The sequence below is a fragment of the Magnolia sinica genome, chromosome 4 (genome assembly GCF_029962835.1).
Source record: "Magnolia sinica isolate HGM2019 chromosome 4, MsV1, whole genome shotgun sequence".
NCBI classification, from domain to species: Eukaryota; Viridiplantae; Streptophyta; class Magnoliopsida; order Magnoliales; family Magnoliaceae; genus Magnolia; species Magnolia sinica.
In genome coordinates, this window is record NC_080576.1 from 99,725,067 (window position 1) to 99,750,202 (window position 25,136).

The following is a 25,136-nucleotide window of genomic DNA, read 5'->3' on the forward strand; positions in this document are numbered from 1 at the left end:
GGAGGTAGAGGCTGGGAAAATAGGTTGGGAAGGGGCCATAATTCAAGGGATATATATGGAGAATCAGGATGGGTAGGCGAAGGGCCGAACAAAGTATCAGTGGTCCCCTGAAAAGTAACTAAATCCTCTACATCGGATGTGAAACTAATTCCCATGAAAGGTAGAAGATCCACCTCATACACATTGAGACCGTTTCGTTTTATAATTTTGACGGGTCCAGCGCTACACGTGTGTAACTTACAAACGGCCCTCAAAGGATACCACTCGGGCCTGATGCAGACCATCACAGAGTCCCCAATATTGAATCATTTGAAACATTTATATTGGTCTGTAGAAAATGTGCAATGTTCATTATTAGTCATGATCTTCTGCTTGATTTCTTGATGCCATGAATGAATGTGATGCGCAAAAGACTCTGCAGACTCTGACGGCCTATGGGACAGTGACATAGGGACAAGATCAATAAGTTTCCTGGGTTTATAATCAGTAACGACTTCACGAAGACTTAGACCTGTGGACCTATCGACAAAATTATTCAACGTAAACTCGGTTGTAGGTATTACGGTGTCCCATGTTCTGGTGTGCTCTATATCCCTCCTAGGGGACTCATTCGGTAGATCATCAGGACAAACATCACGAACTCATCCACTACCGGAATGACCTCAGTGAGTAACTCTACACTAACACCTGGTGCACTATCTCCAGTCACAAGGCTGCACATGTTGTACCCCTCAAAATAGTGGTCTTGATGTTCGTCATGGGGTGGGTATACGGGTGCACGCGCATAACTGATTCCTTGGCCAACTCCATTCATTGGTCTATCCTTCAGGCCACCTACCTGAGATTGAACATCTACCCCAATGATGGGGTTTGTCCTGGCGATGGTCTTTAGTCGGGCAATGCGTTCATCAAGCTGCTCAAAGCATTAGTCCATTTCCAAGTGCTTAATCATAAACTCCAACTTCTGGGACAACTTGTTTATTGACTCTTGCAATTGTTCCATATTTAGTGTAGGGTGCCAACCAAAATTCAGCCATATAGTTGTCAAAATATAAGAGAGATTTTTTATTTTTTATTTTTTTTTATTTTTTTATTTTTTTAAGAATCGACCTAGTTTCTAAAAAACGAAAAAGGAAAGTTTCTAAAGAAACAAATTAGGAAAGTTTCTAAAAAAAAAAAAAAACCAAATTAGAAAAGTTTCTAAAAAAAACAACCTAGTTTCTAAAGAAAAAGAAAAAAGGAAAGTTGCTAAAAATAGAAAGTAAGTTAGTTTCTAAAAAAGAAAAAGGAAAGTAAATTAGTTTCTAAAAAAGAAAAAGGAAAGGAAATTAGTTTCTAAAAACAGATTAAGAAAGTTTCTAAAAAATTAGTTTATAAAAAAACAGAAAAGGAAAGTTTCTAAACCTAGAAATCGAAAACTAAGTTAATTTCTAAAATAATTTAAATAAGGGGATAACAGAAAATTTTAGCAGCTTATTTCAGGGTTTATGGACCTCTAAACAGCCATATATGATGAGAATTGATGCGTAATGGACATAAACAACCAAACCCTAAACATGTAATGAATTCCCCTACAAGAACCCTAGGCTCTGATACCAAATTTGATGCAGGACATGGAAAATTAAATATGATATGCAAGATTTCAGGCTTAGATCCTACCAATTCAGAAACAATCACGCAAATTCCACGTCCCACATGAAAATCCAAACATTCAATTAAAAAGGGGAATTTATGCGGGTCCAACCCGACACAGGCTAGGACTGGACTAATAAAAATTATAAACCAAACGATGTCAAAGGGAAATAAAATCAACTACTCATGCATAAAAATCAGTCCCTAATCCAAGGGATTCCCTAATTTCAATTCAAGGAACCCCAAGGTGATAAAAATGGGCAAATCAATTAGGGATCATGTAATCTATGGTTAGAATTCATGAAAAATGGCTATGAGAGGATAAAAGAGGATAAAAACTTGAGCCAAAAGATGATCCCGCGTGTGGACAACAATAATGGCCTAGACGGATGTGCGTGTGATCCTGGCCGCACGTGTGTGGGGCCCACTATTTAGAAAAAGGCCACCTTAGCCCTGGTCGGTCAGGGATGGACTCCAAAACCCCCAAATCTCAGCTCGATCTGATGTACGGTTTGTGCGTGGTGCTCCGTCGAAGTTTCAGCTCGCCTACAGGCCGAAATTTAGAAACCTGCTATAATGACGAAATCTGATGCAACAAAAGGACAAATTTAAAGTACGGATAGTAGGGGAAGATGGAAAAAAAGATGATGGAAGATGGGGGTGAATTGGGATCGATGTGGCTTCGCACCACGGTAGTTAGCCCTTCGAAAAGGGAGGGTTTCGCACCCACTTTTTAATTCTTCCACAACTCACGAAGAGAGTAGAAAAATAAAGCAGGAATTTTTTTATTAACTTCAATGAATGAAAAGAACTACAAGGGGTGCCTATTTATAGGGAGAACCCTATACCCAAAAACTCGCACCATGTGCGATACCTATTACTTGGCGATGAAGTAAACTAAAATAAAAACCAAACAAGGAAATCTAAAGCGTTCACGATGTTCTAATTAATAACAATAAGTAAAACCTAAAATATAAAACCAATTCGACGAGTGGGCCACGATCATGAGATCCCATGGTGGGCTTTTCTTGAATATCGAGCCACTTTTCTGAACCAAAACTTGACTTCTAACTAGGAGGCCTTCCCTGGACGTCATCATCGAGCCAGATCGATGGTGGGGTCCTCCTACGTACGTATGTGCGTAGGGGGGCGGCGTGAGTACGCGTGTGCGCGTGATGTCCCCATCACTATGAGGTTTTTGTAAGTCAAGGGTTTAGAGCTTTTCCTTTTATCACGTATATGCTTGCTGTGGTTACTGCAACCAATCTCCCTCGTGAGCCTTATGACTGTATTTCATGCATTAATCCAATACTTGCCTTCTGAAGTGTTCAATGTCTCTCTCTAAAAATGAAATCACTTCTAGCTCACTTGATGATTAATGTCTACATGACTTCTTGACGCCATTCGGTTAGAAGCTCAATGCTCTCACTCGCACAAACTCAGTTGTTCAAAGACGGTTTGGCTCTGAGCTTTTGATGTGTAGCTTCTAAATATAATAGTTTTTTAAGTTCTCAGGATTACCCCTATTTATAAATTATAGGATATAGGAACTGCCTCAGCTTCCTAACATCCAATCACAAACCACCAAGTGGCAGTTTGCTGTTAGTTTCTAAGGAACTCTTATCAGCTGCCTCTGAGCTACATTTCGTCCACCACGCCCTTGTGTGTGTCAAGTGTCAACCTGCTATTGGCGTCTCTGTTAGTGGAAGCATCTCTTGTCCAGGTCAGCCATAATCTTAAATAATAGTAACAAGGAAGGAGATCCAATGCCTCTAGAGGCATGGATTTTTCGTGCCTCATGGTATGCAAATGATGATCTGAACCACGCATCCAACGGGCTCTTGTCACCTTGATGAGACTATCCTAGCCAGCTAACAAATGAACATTTTCTCACTGAACTTAAGCTGTTGATGAGACTATATATATATATATTTCTGTGCCACCAAAAAGGGTTAGCATCTTCTGAACTCTTATTTTTGGTATTTGGCCCATTCACTATTGGACCTACAAATTGAGCAATGCAAATTATTGGTGGAAATGGGTTAGTTCGGGTTGAGGGGTGTCCCGGATCCAACCCATTTAATAATCGGGTCTATATTTTTGCCCTGGATCCTATCCATTATAATCTGGGTCAAGCCAAATAAAAATAAGTTGACTGATTTATTTAATGGGTAGGATCTGGGTATATGAGGATTGATGCAAGACCAATTCATTAAATCAAATCATGTGTGAGATCAATCAGCAAAATTAAATTAGTTTAAAAATCACAAATCATGCTAATGTCATCACAAATATCAAGATTCTAAGAGGAAAGCATGCATCATTTAAGCCTAAGTTGTCAAGCATCGTCCTACATGATCATTAAACTTGGAAAACTAGGATTTAGTTAATTTAGAGACGTCCAAATAACATAGGGTTAGGTCTATTGTAAAAGGGAAGGTCTAATACTACCTAAGGTTTACTAGATTCGGGTGTGGGTGAAGCTAGGGTTAGGGAAGTTTGGGAAAAAGGGTGAAATTAGGGCTAAATTGGGGAATTGGATGAAGGGATAAAAGGATTTAGGTATTATGAGATGAAAATTAGGGATTTTAGGTTAATTGAAGGATTTGGGGATATAGGGTTTAGGAATTTTGAGAAATTGTGAGATTTGGGGTTTTTAGGGTTTCGAATAATGGATGAAAGGATTTTGAAGGGGAAGTCAAAAGATGCAAGGGGAATAGAGATGTGGCCGCTCGGACCAGCTCGTGGGCTCACACGTGTGACCGTACGGTTGCATGTGTAGGGTCCAGTCGGCTTGGTTTGGTCCGTGATCGTGGGGTTTTGATGGAGAGGATAGTAAAAGAAGAAAGGAAGATGTTTGGAAGGGTTTTGGATGGCTTGGGGTGAAGAAAAGAAGAGATTTCAACAAAATACCTCGAACGAAGAAGGAAGATTCAAGGTGGATAATTGGAAGCTTCACACTCTCGCGATTGAAGATATTCATCGCACCGATCTTCGTTCCAAATTGCATAGAACTAGTCTTCACATCTCATGAAGAAGAGAAAACAAAGAGACTTGTGTTTTTTTATTATTATAGAAAATCACCATTGGAGTGGGCTTCACATGCCGCTGCCCACCCCCTCAAGAGCTTTAAGAAAATTACAAAATAGTCCCTGCTTTATGTCTTTTGACCAAAGTAACGCTAGTCTAAGAAAAACATATAAAACCACTCACGAAGTGTCCAAAAGCATCAAACATAAAAGTTGATCCTAAAAGATATATGTCCTATGATAAAAAATGGTCCACGATTAATGGCTCAATCATGTACTCCATGCGATCCAACAGTTCGATTGTTGCGTCCCTCAAATCCAACTATCCAAATTATTCCTTAAAGTAACCCCATGTGCATCTTCCTAGTGTGGGGTCTTCCAAATGCTCGTACATGCACTATAAGGCCTTCAACACGAATACTCGCCTAGCTACAGAGAGACTGGGGCCCGCCTCCTCTAATACGTGCGCAAAGGCGTATAAGATGTGATGTCCTCATCAAGGATATGTACCCAACAGATGAGATTACCTCTTAAAGGGATGTAATCTGCTCTGTTTTGGAGGGTAATCGACTTGCTATCTCATCAGGTTGATTCCCTCTTTGTTTTCTTTCTGGTTCTAAATAAAGTAATTGTCTAAAAAAAAAACAGATGAGATTTAAGGGTAGTACCAATGTATTCCCACAACGATCTGTGCGTTATGAATGTCCTAGATCTCGTACAAGCAGTGTTCGAGTTGTCGATATCGCTACAAGTTTCGCTAGCTAGAGATAAAGATATAATATTGTTATCGCCGATAACTAGAAATGCGGGAAAAAGGGGGGAACATGGAGAAAATTGTGGAATTTTTCAGTGAAACTTTAAGACATGCCTAAATACACATATTTTATAGCTTGGGCCCAAAAATAAGACAAAGCCACATCTCAAGTGGACATGAAACAATGGTGATTGAAGGAAAAAACAAATATCAGCTTCATCCAAAGCTTTTATGACACCAAAGAAGTTTTTAATGTTGGCGTTTAATCACGTTGATTCTTGTGGTGTGCTTCACATGAGATTTGAATATACCTAATTTTTTGGCTCATACCTTAAAATGATATGAAAAAATGAATGAACGACGTGGATAAACATATACATCATTGTGGGTCCCTTGATCCACCGAGGTGGGTGGGACCCCTAACTGTGGGGCTCACAGTGATGCATGTGCCTTAAATCTACACCGTCCAACCATTTTCAAAGCTCAATTTAAGGCATAATCCAAAAAATGAAGCATGCCCAAATCTTAGGTGGACCACACCACAGGAAACAATCGTGATTGAATCCCCACAACTAAAAACTTCATGAAGTCCACCAGAATGTTTATTTTCCATCCAACTTGTTTATAAGGTCACAAAGACCTATATTAAGAGACCACACAAATATCAGCTCGATCCAAACCTTGTGGCCCACAAGAAGTTTTTAATGGTCAATTACTACTGTTTCCTATACTATGGTCCATTTAAAATTTGGATCTACTTCATTTTTTTTTGGATCATGCCCTAAAATGAGTTTCCAATACAAATGGATGGCATGGATGTAATCACATACATCAAGATGGCCCCAGAGTCAGGGTCCACCAAAGCCGCTCGCTGTTACCCAAGTAACACCGTGTTATTTTGATCATGTGGGGCCCAACATCATTGTGATAAATCCACCCCATTCATCCATTTCAAATAATCATTTAGTGCATGGTCCCAAAAATGAAGTAGATCCAAATCTCTAGTGGACCACACCAATGGAAACAATAGTGATTTAATCCCATCATTAAAAACTTTTTAGGAGCCATGAAAGTTTCCGATCAAGCTGATAATTGTGTTTTCATTTCATCTATGTCTGTATGACCTAATCAAGAGGTTGGATGGCAAAAAAATATCACAGTGGGCCCCACAGAGCACTAAGCCAAGGAAGTCGCATGCCCACGACTTCATTGGGAAAAATCCGAAACAAATTGTGCACCGAGTAATTGAGTACGATGAGCGTACTGAGTAAAGTGTGTAGGGCCCAACATGATTTATGTAGTTTATCCACTCTATCCATCTATTTTACCCTATAATTTTAGGGATTCATGTAAAAAATGAAGCATATCCAAACATCAAGTGGACCACACCATGGGAAATAGTGTGAACTGAACGTATACTGTTGAAAAATTCTTACGGGCCACAAGTTCTGAATCAAGTTGATTTTTTATGTTTTAACTTCATCCATAGCTGTATGATCTGATTAACAATTTTGATGACAAAAAACAAAAAATCACTGTGGGCCGCCCTAGGAAGGTTTCAATGGTGGAATCATTATTCTCACCGTTTCCTTTGGTGTGGTCCACTTGAGCTTTGGATATGCTTCAATTTTGGGATTAACCACTAAAATGATCTCGAAAATGTATGGACAACATGGATAAACCACAAACATTTACGGTGGCCCAAGAGAGTTTACTCAGTACGATTAAGCATACGAGTTACTCGGTACAAAAATAACGTGTTGATGTAGGGATGTATGGACCCACCATGATGTATGTGTTATATCTAAACCGTTCATCCATTTGGAGAAAACATTTCATGGTATGACCTAAAGAATGAGGCAGATCCAAAGCTCAAGTGGACCCCACCATAAAAAACAATGGGGATTGAACGCCTACCATTAAAAGCTTCACAAGGGCCACAAAAGTTTTCAATCAAGATGATATTTATGATTTTCCCTTCTTCCCTGTCTGTGTGACATTTTGAAGGTTTCAAAACAGGCTAGGTCTCAAATAAACATCGTGGTGGGCCCTAGAAAGGTTTCAATGGTGGGCGTCATTAGCCCCACTATTTTATGTGGTGGGGTCCATTTGAGCTTTGGATATACCTCATTTTTTGACTCATGGAATAAAATGATCTCACCAAATGGATGGATGGTATGGATATAACAAATATATCATGGTGGGGTCCGCGGAACTTGGTGACTTAGCAAATCGCTACTAAGCCTTTATGTACTATTCTGCTTCCCCTATATCGTCAACAACTCGAAGTCGAAAAACCAAAAAAAAAAAAAAAAAACCCTGAAATTTCGTTCGGAGGGAGATTCTCACCGAAGAAAGAGGGATTTTTTAGGGAGGGTTTTGAAACCCTAAATGATTCCCAAATCGTGAGGAAATTCCCAAAATCCCTGATTTTTGCCGAAATTTTGAGCTTCCAATCGAGAAAGGTTTCTTACCTTTGTGTGCAATATTCGAAGATTGGCGTTGTCGATCGAGGCATTCTTCCGACTTCTGAGTTTCGATCAGCTAGGTACGAGATCACTCTCGCGCATTTACAAAAATAGCGAAAGCGATCTTCCGATTTTATTTCCTGATTTTTACCTATTTATCAAAAAAAGGGATCGTTGGCTACCGTTTTCTTGTAATAGGTTATGTGGTTGGTGGCTACAGTCGATATTCTCGGCATTAACACAAAATTATCGATGATATCGCTGATAATCTGGAGAGAAACGAAAATTTGGAGTATCAGTGTTGCTAGACTAGCGACACCGATATTATCGGCGATAATATTGACATTTCGTCGACAATGGGAACACTGCGTACAAGTATGCATTGGTGGCATATGCGTTGTGAAGTCCCTGTTCATGTGGGCAACTAGATCTAGCAATAGCATCCCCTGGGACGGTTTAAGTCCTTTTTCTTTTTGCCCATTCGGTTGATAAAATGGGAATGGGAATGATCATGTACATCTGTTTTTGTGAACTTTCACATCCATCCATTACTTTCCCACCTACATGTCTCATGCGAGAACATCCAATCTGCCAACTTTCACATCCATGAGAAACAAGTGAATGGGTCCTTCGGAAAGCCAACAAAAGCAGAATCCTGCTGAACCGAGCAAGACAACAGCTTAACAACCAACAAGTCATTCCATAATAAACAAAGGTCCGGGCATTCAACATCATTTAACAGCCGATTATTTAGCTGCGCTTTTCTAGAAACGGTACAAATATCACCTTGCTTTATTTCCTGCTCTTCCAAAGCAATGAAAGAGACTATTTGTACCAACCATGGTATTAAAAAATGGTCACGCTATGGCTGGTGACGGTGGGAGCTGTTATGCGATATGGGCCTGTAACACCTGTTCTGAAAAAGAAAAGGCTGGTAAGTGCCCTGTAATGGGCCGATACACGGCTTATGCATTTTCTTCCTTCCAAAAAAAAAAAGAAAAAAAAGAAGGAAAAGACTGTTACAGGGCTGTAAACGGTTGTTACGGGGGTTATGATAACCGTTACATCCCGTACCATAATCTCCATAAGGCTGGCTGTTACAACCACCATTACTGTTATTGAATACCTTGTTACTAACTAGGTTCCTTAATTTCTTACCAGAAGGGGCATTTCCAACCTCTCTAAAATTCCAGAATGAGCCGTTAATCATTGCGGCAAATTCTTGGAAAAAATATTCAAAGTCATCTTAGACCTGTTTGACTTGCAACACTCCCACTGCACCAAAATTTCTTCCTTTTAATTTTGGTGATACTTGATTTAATTTCGATTGATTTGGATTTCTCCTAATGATTGGAATCAGTTGTTGTTACTCTCCTGGTAAAGTGTCAACATTCTGATTAATAACTGATCCTCCAACTGTAACATATTATCAGTAACTCATCTCATCCTTTTTTTTCCAGTACCTGTCTCAATCCCCTAAGAACTAAGATCATCAAAAACCTTTTAGATCGTCACCTTCTTTCCATTCCAATTCACAACCCCACGCTGTTAATCATGGCATTCCAGAGAGGGATCATCCAGAATTGCCCTGTGAGTCATCCTCCGTACAGCTGAAACGATTTTCCCCCCCCTTCGAACATGTCCTGTTTACTGAATTCCAAATCATTTTCGTTGATGTCATAAACTTGCACCATACTTGAAGCAATCCTAGAATTTTTCTGAGCACCATTAATAAAGTCATTTTGTTCACCATTATATTCCTCCACCCTATTATATTGCCCACTGTTTTGTTCACCATCACTGATCTATTCTGAAAAAAACACATGGCCCTCACTGGCTTTTGAAGCATTATTAACAACATCTGGGCCATCTTGATTAACCCATCCACAGCATCCTTCTGAGAACTCAAAATAAAAATGAAGCCCTCCAAATCATGCCGTCAATCCTAACACAGAGCAATACTTGGGGGGACTTTCCTTGACAATCTATTGCCGTTGCCCTTTCGATCATGTCCTTATCCAAATCTTTTCTGTCCCTTTCTTCATAGGATCTCTTTCTAACCCTAGCAGCGCTAGGATGTATTCTGGTTGAAGTTGGACCATCAATTTTTAGCATTCACCCAAGGCAGCCTGCAATAGATCGTAAGAACGGCTCATTGAACAAGTAAAAGGGAAGCAGTGGAAATCCTATCGAAATCGGCACAAGAGGTTATTCTGCAGCAGGATTAGAATAAGCATACTAATTGAGATGCTGAACTGGTCTTCCTATTGTAACCATTGATTCCTTTGTCCAAACTTTCCTTTGTCGGTATCGCTACAAGTTTCGCTGGCCGGAGATAAAGATATAATATCGTTATCGCCGATGATATCGCCGATAACCGGAAATGCAGAGAAAAAGGGGGAAACATGGAGAAAATGGTGGAATTTTTCAGTGAAACTTCAGGACTTGCCTAAATACACATATTTACATATTCAGAAATAAAAAAATTACAAAAAGATTGCATTAAATAAGAAGTTTTTATTTAATGGGGGTCAAAATGCACGCGTTGTCATAAGAAATCACTCAAATAATAACCAAAATGAGTTTATGTAATACAAATGTAAGCTTATAATAATTAAGACATGCAAAAGTAAATGCATTTAAAAAAAATACACATTTATGACCACATTTCATCCATACATAGAATGACAAGGTGACTCGTAATCATTGTCCGGATCCCGCGACAGTTAAGAGTACTACTGTTACCCAACATGTTGGGCCCACCATCAATGTGCGTGGGTTATCCACGCCGTCCATCCGTTTTTTCAGCTCATTTTAATGGTTGTTTCGAAATTTGAAGCATGTCCAAAGATCAAGTGGACCACACCATATGAAACGGTAGTATTAATGATTTCCACAGTTGAAACCTTGGTAGGGCCTACAATGATGTTTATTTGTCATCCAACCCGTTCATAAGATCACAAAGACATGGATGAAGGAAAAACACAAATAACAGATTGATCCAAAACTTCTTTGGCCTTATGGAATTTTAGACGATATAATTTCAATTCACACTGTTTCCATGGTGAGGTCCACTTGAGATTTGGATATACTTAGTTTTTGGGCTAAAGCCCTCAATTTATGTGATAAAATGGATGGACAGAGTGGAAAAAATATGTAAATCACAGTGGACCCACATAAATTACTCGGTATTCATATCCACACCGTCCAACCATTCGAAGATATCATTTTAGTTTACAGAATAAAGAATAAGTCAGATCCAAATGTCTAATGGACCACACTACATGAAAACAATAATGATTGGATATCCACCATTAAAATCCTACTAAGGCCCACTATACTATTTATTTGACATCCAATATGTATGATTAGGTCATACAGACCTAGATGAGGGGGAAAATCAAATATTAGCTTGATCCAATACTTTTATGGGCTCAAAAAGTTTTCAATGGTCCACGTTCATTCAACATTGTTTCCTTTTTTTCTTCTCTTTTTTTCATTTTTTCTATTTTTTTTATTTATTATTTATTATTTATTATTATTATTATTATTTTTACAGCACACACACCATCACACACTCACGCCGCAGTGAGATTTCACCACCTATGTGTACTCGAACCCTCGACCAGGTGTTGAAACTCCCGCGAGTCTACCACGGTCGACGTTCATTCAACACTGTTTTCTGTAATGTGGTCCACTTGAGATTGGGATATACCTCATTTTTGGTCTCATACCCTAAAATGGTCTAAAAAAATAAATAGACGGTGAGGATACAACACATACATCATGGTGGGGCCTACAAAACTAGGTGACGTCACCAGCGAGTCTCCCTACTTAACAACTAATCCGCGTCGTGGACGGTGATTTCCTTCCTGCACTGAGATGCTAACCATCATAATGTTTTTAAAAAATCCACCCCGTCCATCCGTTTTTTTAGATCACTTTAGGATATCAGATAAAAAATCATATGCATCCAAAACTCAGGGCAGCCGCATGAGAGAAAATAGTGGAGATTCAGTGACCACCGTTTAAACATAATTGATCACTCATTTGGGCACACATTGAATGTATGTGGTATATCCACACCGTCCATCCATTTTTCCATCAAATTTAAGGGGTTGAGCCCAAAATTGATTCATATCCAAAGATTTAGTAGATCATACCACTGGAAATAGTGGGGATAATGATTTCCACCGTTGAAACCTTTCTAGGCCCCATAGTGATGTTTATTTTTCATCCAATCTGTTCGTAAGATCATACAGACATGGATGAAGGGAAAACACAAATATAAGCTTGATCCAAAACTTCCATGGCCCTCCAAGTATTTTTCAATGGTAGACATTCAATACAACTGTTTCTTGTGGTGTGGTCCATTTGAACATTGGATATGCCTCATTTGTTTTCCTAAAGGCCTAAAATTATCTATTAAAATGTATGGACGGAGTGGATAAAATAAATAAATCACGGTGGACCTCACCGTGTTTACTGAGTTCCAACCCGTACGACTTACGTACGCAATCCACTGCCTCAAACGGACTGGATAGTCCCTAGGACTAGCATGGTCAGTGCTCCGTGGACTTCAAAGATGATGTGTGTGTATCATCCATGCCGTCTAATTCATTTTAGAGACAATTTTATGGTAAGAATCCAAAACTGAAATGGATCAAAATCTCAAATGGACCACACATCGTTGATTGAACTCTTACCATTAAAAACTTCCTGGAGCTACAACAATTTTGGATCAAGCTGATATTTGTTTTTTGCCTTAATCCAGGTCCGTATGAACTAATCTGCATGCCGTGTGACCTAATCCACAGGTTAGATGTCAAATAAACGTTACAGTGGGCCTAAGAGGTTTTTAATGATAGACGTTCAATCATTACTATTTTCCCATGGTGTGGTCCACCTGAGATTCTAGTCAATCTCGTCTATAAGAAAATTAATTAAAATGACGTGTAAAAATGAATGGACGGTGTTGATAAAACACATGGATCATGGTGGGCCCACATAACATCATGACCGCGCCACTAGTGAAACTACATCACGCGCGACTCACGCTACATATCTTCCTTTCTTCTTCTTCTTCTTCTTTTTTTTTTTTTTAAAAAAACAAAACCTAAAATCTCACCGAAGAGAAAATGCGGCGGAAGAAAGGGGGTTTTTGGAGGTGGATTGTTGCCGAAGAAAGGAGGATTTTCTTACATGTAAATCCGGCGCTGTCGATTGGCATTCTTCCAATGTTGATCGAGGCGATCTTCGGAGCTCCGATTTCTGATCAACAAGTAAGAGATCTCCCCCGTTCCGATATTTTTTCTGATTTTTTGAAAGAGGGGTTTTCTTACCTATTTATTGGATTTTTGGTCGGCGGTAATCCAAGATTTTTGCTGATATCTCCGATATTTCGCCGATATCTCCGATATTTCGCCGATAATCCGAAGAGAAACGAAAAAATGGGGTTTCGGTGTCGCTGGGCCAGCGACACCGATATTGTAACCATTGATTCCTTTGTCCAAACTTTCCTTTGTCCCAACCACCTCACCATTCCAACCCTAATTTCAATGACTGAGCCTACCAAAAGAGACTTTGAAATGAAGCAAAACTGTAAAGGCTGAACCATTGTTCAATCTCCTCCTCAGAGAACAAGATTACAAGATTGCCATTATACGTTTTGGCCATCTAAGGTGCAATCTGAATAGGAGGCTCCAGAGCAGCATTCTTCATCACCACTGTAGAAAACCAAGGAGACGGATCAGTGACCCAGAAAATGATCCTCCCTGACCAGATCCCGATGGGATCACCTTTCTGATCAAAGAAAGGGTGGTGCAAGAAAACCCTAATTTTTACCCAGTCACAGTTGCCTGTGAGTTTTCTTCATAATCTCCCATAGTGCATTACGGAGAGTGTTGATGCTGCATTTAGCCAGACCACCTTTCCATTCTGTACCTGTGTGTGCTGGATGGTAACACCTAGCTATGGTTCCTTCAACCAGAATGGAATGACTTGGGAAGAGATGCATTATGCATTCTTCCCCTCCCACTTTGTTTCTGTTTATTGTTCTTTTTTCTGATATTTTCCCAGTTGACATGCATGTCTAAATTTTCATAAAAAACTTTCCACCTGATTTGTTTTACACTTCTCAAAAATGATACTCCTTTGTTTTGCTTGATTGTATTTAATTGTTAAAATATCCGTAAATGCTGGTGGATACCTTTTATAATGTAGAGTTGTCTTGGGTATCTTGAATTGATACATAACATCTATCATTAACTTTATGAAAGTAATGTATGGCTGCATGGAATGAGAAAATGGTGAGTCTCTCTCTTTCTTCTTTGATGAACTTGTGATGAGTAAAAACCTTGTCTGTGAAACCCAAACACCTTTTGGGAGTTGCGAGAGATTCATTTGTCTACCAAACTTTATTGGTTGTGATAATGTATAATATCCTTTTAGTATGTTAATATAGTATTCAAAACAAGTTCAAAACTTTCACACCTTACTGAAAGATTCGCCACATTTAGCTAGCTGTATTTATTTGAACACCTTAAGTGGATACATTGCTAATGGTTGCATTTTTGCATAACCAATGTAGTGCACCTTCTCATGTTGTTGTGGTGGCCTTGAAGACAAATATCTTTGGTTTAGGAACCAAATCATCAAGGTGAATCTTTTTTTGAAACATTACCCATTTATCAATTTACTTTTTTGTCCTTGACACATTGATGAAGTCAATTTTTCCTTTATTTGGTTATATATGATGTCTTGTTAAACTATCAGGCGCACCTTTTCTTCATTTGTTGTTTTATTGCTGCTATCGTTGCCATTAATTCATTTTACTTCCATTTGTCTCATTAAAAGAATGGTTGCTGGTGCTTTGGCCATTCTGGCAGACTGTTGGACTATCATTCTTTCTTTTTTATTGTATGCGCTGTTAGAGTACACTGTTCAGTGTATATATATTGAAGTGTATTTTAGCGTGGGAGTACACATGTTAATGTTCTCCTGTGGTCAGTGTTGTCATGCGATCACATAATGTGTTGAAGTGTATTTAAACGTGAAAGTACACATGTTCAGCTGTCCTGTGGTCAGTGTTGTTATGCGATCACATAAAGCAATCATGCGATGGCATATGCCATTTTTGGAGAATGGACTGCTTATGCCATAGCGGCATAAGCGGAATTTGGACTGTTTGGTTTTATGCAGTTGCACAGAGAAGTATGTGATTGCATAAGCCATGATTATGCAATTATGCATCAGCATGCGATTGCATAATGTCCCAACGATCATATTTCTGATGGTTAGGTCTTAATTTTGGGACTTAATTTTTTAATTTTCCATTTCTCTCCCTTTTTGTTTGTAAATAGGCACTATCATGCTTCCATTTTCCTTACTCTCTTGATCTCTTACTCTCATACTCTTAATCTCACTCTAATACAAATATACAATCTCTACCCCTTGATTGTGGTTGTTTCTTCCTTGTGTTGGCCCAGATCAGTGTCATTTGTTGTGGCCCCTTCTGTCTTTATTTGTTGCTGTGATTGGTGGCCCATTGTTAGCAACATGGTTGTGTAATGTTGGACAGATTGTTCTCAAAGATCGTGATTGTGTTTGATCAGTATATGTGATCCGTGGCTTGGTAGGTTGTGATCTGCTGATTTGTCCGCCGTTTGGTTCATCATTGCTGCCTTGCTTTCGGCATTGCTGCTCGTTGTGATTGTTATGAATGTTTCATTCCTGTCATGTGATTGTTGCTCCTTGTTGCGACTCTTGTTGGGGTTCAGAGGTCAGTGTGATGCCACCATGATTTGCTATTTGTTGCTAGTTTCGTTGCTGGTTCCATGTTGGCTGACCATGACCAAAGTTGTGTTGGTGTGATTGGCTTGAATTGCCAGTACGTCTCGCAATCGCTGACCTTAGATGTGGCAATTGTGTCACCACTACTGAAAAAAATTCTGATGCCTAATTTCTTTTGTTTGGAGGCTACTATTATTGGTCCGTTTATATATGCTTTATCATTTATTGGATGTTCTTTGTTCCTGAATTGGGTTGTCTTAGTGCCCATCCTCTTTATGGAATCCAAACCTGAGAATCGTACATATACACAACAAATATCCTTTGTGAAACTTCAAAGGGTTGAGAATTACCTTATAGGGGTTCGATCCGTCAGAATCTATCTCACATCCAATCATAGTCACAAACATCTCAATGATGGTTATGCAAAGGAATCTGACTTGTACTCTTACTGGGAGGAAGATTACTGCATGGAAGACCATGTTTACTCCAATGTCATGTATGGTGATAGTGCTAAGAAGATCTGGACTACTTTTCAACAACTCTATTTTAATGAGAAAAATATCCAACGTCTATATGACATCTTTATGAAGCAAGGGGACAATCTTCATAAGCATTGTACCAAATTGTGTGGCCTAGTTGATGAATGGAAACTCTTATCATGCATTCACTCAAGGCATCACTCAACAACAACGCTAAAGGGAAGAGATTAGTATTGCCATGTTTCTTGCCACTATCTAACCTTATCTGGACCCTTTAAAGGCTCAACTCCTGGGCAGGGAATGGACTCTATCCTTGTTATATGTATTTGCCAGACTGTTGTGCCATCTCCATCATCTTCATTCTCAACACCTCACTCTGGTGACAATGTTGCTCTCCTTTTGGACATGGGCAAAAATATCAGAGGTGGGGGACCATCGTGGTGTTGTGGCTAGTGTTTTAAATAGCGCGTAGCGTCCAACCCCCTAAGGCTATAGCGTGTAGCGTAAGCTACACGATACTTTTTATATATATATATATATATATATATATATATATATATATTAAAAAATATAAAACATGATAAATGGTAAGAAAACATGCGTAAGCTACTCACATGTGGGCCATGCCATACACACACCACAGTGGATCCAACGCATGTGGACCATGGCATAAAACACCACAGAGGACCCCACGCATGTGGGCTATGGCATAGAACACCATAGTGGACCCCACGCATGTGTCCCAGGTGATGGTTGGATGGGTCAAATCCATGCCATACACACTACAACCCTCATGCATCTTTGTTACATAAGAACCGACTTTTTTCTAAAAAGAAAAAAATTGAGAAAATGAAAAATTAACCACAAATTTCCAGCATAAATAAAAAAGAAAACTCATTAACAATGATTAATGGGCCAAAACATACCTTAAATAGAGATTCAATCAACCGAAAATTGACTTTTTTGAGTTGTGTCTGCACAGCTGCGAAAAGGGAAAACCATGATTTCTTCCTTGTTTGGGCTTCAATGCTCTTGAAAATCCCTCAATAAGATGCTCTTATAGGTCTGATTGAATGCTTAAAATCTGATCTTCAATGGGCCTTTTGATCGGACAAAATCAAAGCTTGAAAATGGCAACAAGTGCGGTTGCTATTGCACTAAGATAGGGTTGTTCGAAAGCCCTGTTTTGATAGCTTTATGTTAAAAGGTTCCTTCTTAAAATACGAGTCTCCCACCATCTATTGAAAGGGAAAAAGTCTCAGCCGTACATTTCAAGGCCCATTTTTGAATGATTTAGATTGTAAAAAAGTTTAAATGAGTACATATTTATAACCTACAAAGTGTCACGTGTGTGAAGGATGGTCCTGATGGATCTACATGCTGCCACGTGTGAAAAATATGGGTCACCACCATTTTAAAACACTTTCTTAACTCACATAATAAAATGCAGCTTTTATTTTAAAGAAAATTACCAAACTCCTGACGCGTACGCAATGTACGCTACATGTGCGGAGCGTACGCTACAGTGGAAATATGCTATTTCCATATGCTACGTAGCGTACGCTACAACGCTATTCACAACACTGGTCATGGCTAGGATGGATGAGAGGGTGTGGGCATTCATTGTCCAATGATGGCTCCAAACAACATAGTGGGCGGCATTATTTCAGTACATACTCTAAGAAGAATAACCATGTTGTGGACAAGTGTTGGGATCTTCTGTGGCATAAAGGAGGATCTCAAGCCCATCCCGCCATCTATATGGGCGAATCCTCTTCAGGTGATGCTCCCTCCAATACCAGTGACTCCGTATTGATCTCCACAGCTGATCTAGAAATTGTTTAGCAGGAGTACTATTACAAATTCTAGTTCTTCTGCCTCCACATCACTTGCCAATTCACGTAAAATCCTCATTGTATTCTCTAGTTCATCACCTTGAGTGATCGACTCTGGGGCCGTAGATCACATAATAGGTACCATATTACTATTTTTTTCACTCAATACTTTAGTCAATCATTCACTAGTTTCGCTAGCCAATTGCTCATCATCTATAGTCCCCGACAAGGGAAATATCTCCCTTAGTAGTCGTATTACTCTAAATTATTCAATAACCTTTTAACCCTCTCATTGTGAGTTTCAGGACTTCAAAGTGTAGGTGATGATTGGTGGGGGTCGTCAGCTGCGTGCAACCTTTTATCCCTCCCATTGTGTTTTAGAACTTAAAAACAATGGCGACAATTGGTGGGGGGTGTGAGCGGTATGGATTGCGTTGCTTTAAACCTGGAGAACATGGGTGTGCTCTCACCACCCAAGGCAACATCACCCTTTTTAGTACACGCCCAGTTTGGACCCCATCTCTTGAATCTTCGAAAACTTCTCTTAAGTTTCGTTTCTTCAATAAACTGTGAAACATGCCAATTGGCAAAGCACACCAGGTCTAGAATCGATAATCATGACTCTGTTTGTTTAGGTTTGTTTCACTCAGATGTGTGGGGTCCTTTTCGGATCCTAAGTATAGATAACTTTAGATACTTTGTTAGATTTATTGACTATTTTTCGCGTATGGCATGGGTTTAGCTACTACATGAACAATCTAAAGTGTTGGCTTGTTTTAAATTGTTTCATGCTGAAATTAAAATACAATTTCAAACTAATTCACTGTCTTTGATTTGACAATGCTTTGGAATAAATGTCCGGCTCCTTCCAGGAGTATTTGTCCTTCTCTAGTATTACACATTTAAACTTCATGCCCATACACACCTGGACAAAATGGTGTGCTCGAGAGGAAAAATAAGCATCTTTTGAAAGTTGTTAGATCATTTCTTATACACATGCATGATCTAAAACACTACTGGAGCTATGCCATGTTAGCGGCCTGTCATCTCATCTATCGACAAACTTAATTCGTTTTTTGTTGGTCGTACTCATTTCTATGTCCTCTTTCCTAATAAATAACCATTCCGTCTGCCACGTCAGGTGTTTGGTTGTACCGTGTTTGTTCATAAGTCGGGGACTTCCTCTAATTAGCTGGACTCACGTGCTAACAAATGTCTATTCCTCGGTTACTCATGCATTCAAAAGGGCTATCTACGGTTTGACCTAGTTACCAATCATTTACACTCCAATGTTGACATCACCTTCTTCAAAGATAAACCCTTCTTTTCACCTCCCTCTCCAGAATGATCCTTACTGGAACATCCTCACCCGAGCCTCTATCCCACATCGAGCTGGATCCTACTTCTAGCCAGCTTGACTCACGTCCATCACCTTCAGCCTGCACTGAGGTCTTGGTGTCCCCACTAACTATCCAAGATCTTCACCTACCCATTACCCTTGGCAAAGGTATTCTATCCTGCACCTTGCATCCTATTTCTCACTTTATATCTTATCACCACCTACATTCCTCTAATCGGTCCTTTGCTATGGCCTTGTCACGTGACATGGTCCCTAATTTATACCATGATGCACTAGCTCATCCTGGATGGCGAAAAGCCATGGAGGATGAAATTACCGCTAAGCGTCGCACTGGGACATAGACTTTGGTTCCCTTACCTCCTGGTAAATGGGCGATTGGTTGCTAGTGGGTAAATACAAACATGATGGATTTATCGAATGTCTCAAATCTCACCTTGTGATGAAAGGATAGACTAAAATTACTGGCCTTGATCATAAAGAGAAAGCTCAATTGGATCAAGCTGATATTTGTGTTTTACCTTCATATAGGTCTGTGTGACCTTATGAACAGATTTTATGGCAAATAGACATCATGGTGGGCCCAAAGAAGGTTTCCATGATGGGTGTCAATGTCCCCACAACTTTCTGTGGTGTGGTCCACTTGAGCTTTAGGTCGAGCTCATTTTTTTTGGCGCATGCCTTAAAATAATTTGGCAAAATAGATGGATGGCGAGGATATAACACATGCATCATGATGGGGGCAAAAACCTTTGCCACGTAAACATGGTTTCTACCCTGCGTAAAAGCTTGACCAAAAGTGATAAGTAGAGGTGTAAAGTTGTCATTTAAAAAAAATCTTAACACAATATCACTTACCGTATTCAGTGTTAAGTATTAAGTTAGAGGAAGGTAGCTTTAAAAAAACTCGATATTTTCAGTGAAAATTTGAATTAAGCACTTAAGCTTTTGGATTTGCCAAACAGTCTGAATCCGTAAAGTCACTGAAAATAACATATTTCAGTGATAAGTGCAGAAAATAAGTTTTGCCAAATAGGCCCTTTGTGGAGTCTATGAAGGTGGGAAACATTGGTTAGGGTTGTAGGGTCTGTAAAGAAGATGAATGGAAGACCTAAAGTGGAGTTGGATTGAGGTGATGAAAGGGATATGAAGGCTTGTGTAGGGCCATAGGTAGGATTGATTGCAAAATCTGTCCGGTCTATTCTTGCATTCCATCAATAGAGAATGAAAGGTTGTGGTTTGCTTTGAGCGCATGCGAAATTGGTGGTTTTGTCTGTGTTGCTTCAACGAGCTCAAAATGAGGATTCAAGCTGTTTTAATAGGCTCATGTCAAATATACGGGACACAAATTGATCCAACAGAGTTGGACAAGAATGTTCAGAAGAGGAAGAAAAACAACTACTTCAGTTTGGTTTGGTTTTGTCAGCTATGAAAGGGTTCAATCTCCGCTTGCCAAGTTGTGGAAAACTAGAGATTCTCAGTTCCTCCTAGGGTCCAAGCCTTTGCAGTGGTTTCTGGTGATATCAAAATCTTTCTAAGGCTATGAAAATCCTCACGATTGAGAATCTCAAGAAGTGTAACTTTGCCATTGTGAACATTTGTTTTATGTGCAACGAGGAAGAGTTAGGGCCGGTTTGGTAAAACTTAAATTTTGCATTTATCACTAAAAGAAGTTATTTTTAGTGATTTCTGTTATTTAGATTGTTTGGTAAATCCAAAAAATTAAGAGCTTATTTTAGATTTTCACTGAAAATGTCAGATTTTTTTAAAGCTTCCTTCCTTTAGCTCAATGCTTAATGCCGAAAGCGGTAAGTGATTTCAAGTTAAAACTTTTTTTAAATGGCAACTTTACCCTTCTTTTTATAACTTGCAGTGCGAGCTTTGGCGGATAGGGTAGAAGCCTATTGACGCGGCAAAGTTCTTTGCCCTATCATGATGCATGTGTTATATCCACACCATTCAACCATTTTGCTAGATCATTTTAAGGCATGAGCCAAAGAATGAGGTAGACCCAAAGTTCAAGTGGACCACATCATAGAAAGTTTAGGGATAATGTTGCCCATCGTTGAAACCTTCCTAGGGTCGACCATACCGTTTATTTGCCATCAAATCTGTTCATAAGGTCACAGAGACTTAGATGAAAGGAAAACACAAATATCAGCTTGATCCCACAAGAAGTTTTTAATGGTAGACATTCAATCTCCATTGTTTTATGTGGTGTGGTCCACTTGAGCTTTGGATCTGCCTCATTTTTGCACTTATCACTGAAAAGAGTTATTTTTAGTTATTGCCGTTATTCAGATTGTTTGGTAAATCCAAAAAATTAAGAGCTTATTTTAAATTTTCACTGAAAATGTCAGATTTTTTTAAAGCTTTATTCCTTTAGCTTAATGCTTGATGCCGAAAGTGGCTAGTGATTTCAAGTTGAAACTTTTTTTTTTTTTTTTTTAAATGGCAACTTTACTCTTCTTTTTATAACTTGTTGTGCGAGCTTTGGCAGATAGGGTAGAATTGACGTGACAAAGTTCTTTGCCGTATCATGATGTATGTGTTATATCCACACCATTCAACTATTTTGCTAGTTCATTTTAGGGCATGAGCCAAAAAATGAGGTAGACCCAAAGTTCAAGTGGACCACACTATAGAAAGTTGTGGGGATAATGTCGCCCACCGTTGAAACCTTCCTGGGGTCCACCATGCTGTTTATTTGCCATCAAATCTGTTCATAAGGTCATAGAGACTTAGGTGAAAGGAAAACACAAATATCAGCTTGATCCAAAACTTTTGTGGCCCTAAGAAGTTTTCAATGGTAGACATTCAATCTCCACTGTTTTCTGTGGTGTGGTCCACTCGAGCTTTAGATCTGCCTCATTTTTGGGCGCGTGACCGAAAATGATCTAAAAAGTGGATGGACGGTGTGGATCTAACACATACATTACGGTGTGGCCCACAGAACTTTGCCATATCAACACGGTAAGCAAGGCTACTTAAGACGATTCTGAACAAGAAGCGGATTGCGTGGTGTGCCTCGCATAACTGACCTCGGTGGTGTGTAGACATCACCAAGTTATGTGGTGTCCATTATGATGTATTTTTTATATCCAAACCATCTGTCCATTTGGCAAGATCATTTTTTGGCTTAAGCCAAGGCAGATCCAAATCTCACGTGGACCACACCATAGAAAGCAGTGGGGATTTCATGTCTACCATTGAAAACTTCTTAGGTGCCATAGAAGTTTTGGATCAAGTTGATATTTGTTTCTTCCCTTCGTTTAGGTCTGTGTGACCTTATGAACAGGTTGGATGGCAAATAAACATCATGGTGGGCCCTGGGAGGGTTTCAACAGTGAGCATCACTGTCCCCACTGCTTTCGATGGTGTGATGCACTTAAGCTTTGGATCTGCCTCATTTTTGCGCTCATGCCCTAAAACTTTATAACCAAATGGATATAATAAATACATCATGGTAGGGCCCACAGAACTTGGTGATGTCAACGCACCATCGAAGTTGATAGGCCGTTGCTGGAAATTAGGGACGCGGGAGCGGATTAGGTCTTACCCGAGTAACACCTTAATGGGTGGTATTGGTACCCTTACCGTGGGGCCACCTTGATGAATTTTTGTATATCCATGCCATTCGTCCTTATTTCCATCCCATTTTAGGATGTGGTCCCAAAAATGAAGCAAATTCAAACCTGATATGGACCATACCATAGGAAACAATGGTGATTGAACACCCATCATTAAAAACTTCCTAGGGCCCATCGTAATGTTTATTTGTCGTCCAAACTTTTGATAAGGTCAAGCAGTCCTGGATGAAAGGAAAATACAAAGATCAGCTTGATCCAAAACTTTTGTGGCCCACAAAATTATTTCTAAAATGAGCAGTAAAAACTGATGGATGGCGTGGATATACAACCCATTCATTAAGGTGGGCCCCACACAGTAAAGGTAACACCCAAGGTGTTACTCAAGTAACACCTAATCCACTCCTGTGGATTGCCTGCTTACATTGACGTTGTTCGTAACCACCAACCGAACCGTGCTCTATGGGCTCCACCAGTACGTATGTGTTTTATCCATGCCATCCATCCATTTTGGATTATTATTTTTGGGCAAGAGCCTAAAAAATGAGGTAGATCCAAATCTAAGGTGGACCACAACACAAGAAAATAGTGGTGATTGAATACCTACCTTTAAAAACTTCCTAGTGCCACTGTAATATTTATTTGATATCAAACCTATTGATTAGGTCACATAGACCTAGATGAAGGAAAACACAAATATCATCTTCATCCAAAACTTTTGTGGCCTCCAAGAAGTTTTTACTGGTGGGCGTTCAATTACCATAGTGTCCTGTGGTGTGGTCCACTTGAGATTTGGATCTGCTTCTTTTTTGGGCTCATGCTCTAAAATAAGCTAGCAAAATGGTGGGATGACGTGGATTTCACATAGACATCAAGGTGGTCCATCTCTTCTCTTTTGTTTTAAGGCCAAGGGAATGGCATACACATTACACACTAGGTTACATGGATTGTACTTGACGGTGTTCTGTGGACCCCACCATGATGTATTTGCTTTATTGACATTGTCCATTCATTTTGCCAGCTTATTTTAAGGCATGAAACCAAAAAATTGGTTTTTATCAATTAATTATCAGATGTTATTGTTCTTCTCTTATTAGTCCTCTAATTCGAGGACACTAGTTGAAGGGTTATGATTATTCTATTAAGAAGTACATAATACATGGTTCATCAATCCAAAGATTATGTTTGAAAAAAATATATGAATGGGCATAAGTGTGCCAAATTTGGTGACGTGACAATAACATGTTTTGTCTAATACTCTATAGAAGATAGAAACTAAGATAGTCGGAGCAAATATGACATATTGTCAATTTTCAAACATTTATGATTTTTGTTTACCAAACAGCTTTTTGTGAAAAATGTGCTTAATTTCAGATATCAAGACTTTTTTCAGACAAATTACCAAACAGATTTTTCGGTACTTATTTAAGTACTAAAATTCAGCACTATTAAGTTTTCAACACTACCTTAATTTTCAGTTTACCAAACAGCACATTAGTCATCTTTTGATTCTTTGCAGGCAGGGCTGTCGGAAATCTTTTTTTCCTTTTCCACCTTTTGGGGTTTCGTGGATCCTCCACGAATTCATTTTGGAGCTTCCTGCAGGATTGGTAATAGGTCCCTTTCTCCTAGTTGGGTGGCCGTTTGGAAAATGGCTCCCTATGCAATTGTGTGGGGGAGTTGGAATGGGAGAGAGAGCAGGATTTTCAGAGAATAACGTCTTCCACTTGAGATGCTTAAAAAGAAAATTCATTCCATGACTTTGAAGTGAGCCATGTCCAATACATAACTGAAGGAGTTTCTGTGCCCATCCCCCCTTCTGCCTGAAACTCATTTGTGTGGGAGTTCCCTTCTTTTTTCTTTTTTTTTTCTTTTTTCTTTTTTTCCTTTTCTTTTTTCTGGTTTTGGTTTGTTTGGGCTGGGGTTTTCCTGTTTAGAGATGATTTCGCTTCATCTTTACTCATCTCTGTATCTGTTTTTGTTTCTTTTGCTATATATATATATATATATATATATATATATATATTTTTTTTCCACAGAAAAATAAATTCTTAGTGCTGCGAAATCCAACTATTCATTGGCACTGATGACTACAGTAAATTCAATCAAATGATGTACTAAATTTGCTTTAGTATCAATTGATGCTTTGCCTTTCTTTTTTTTCATCTTTCTTCTTTTCTGGTTCCCTCTTTCTTTGGATATGT

General features: G+C 39.2%; 1 protein-coding gene across 3 annotated transcripts in view; it reads left to right on the forward strand.

The window, feature by feature from the left end:
- Positions 1 to 25,136, forward strand: part of LOC131243494 (uncharacterized) — a 141,743-nt gene that overhangs the window by 81,104 nt on the left and 35,503 nt on the right. For 2 of the 3 annotated variants that reach the window (XM_058242884.1, XM_058242886.1), the window contains one exon: positions 14,473 to 14,541. The exons of the other annotated variant lie outside the window; for it this stretch is intronic. In XM_058242884.1, coding sequence (XP_058098867.1) covers positions 14,473 to 14,541 — 69 coding nt within the window. The remainder of the gene's footprint in view (positions 1 to 14,472; positions 14,542 to 25,136) is intronic. 3 annotated transcript variants of the gene reach the window in all.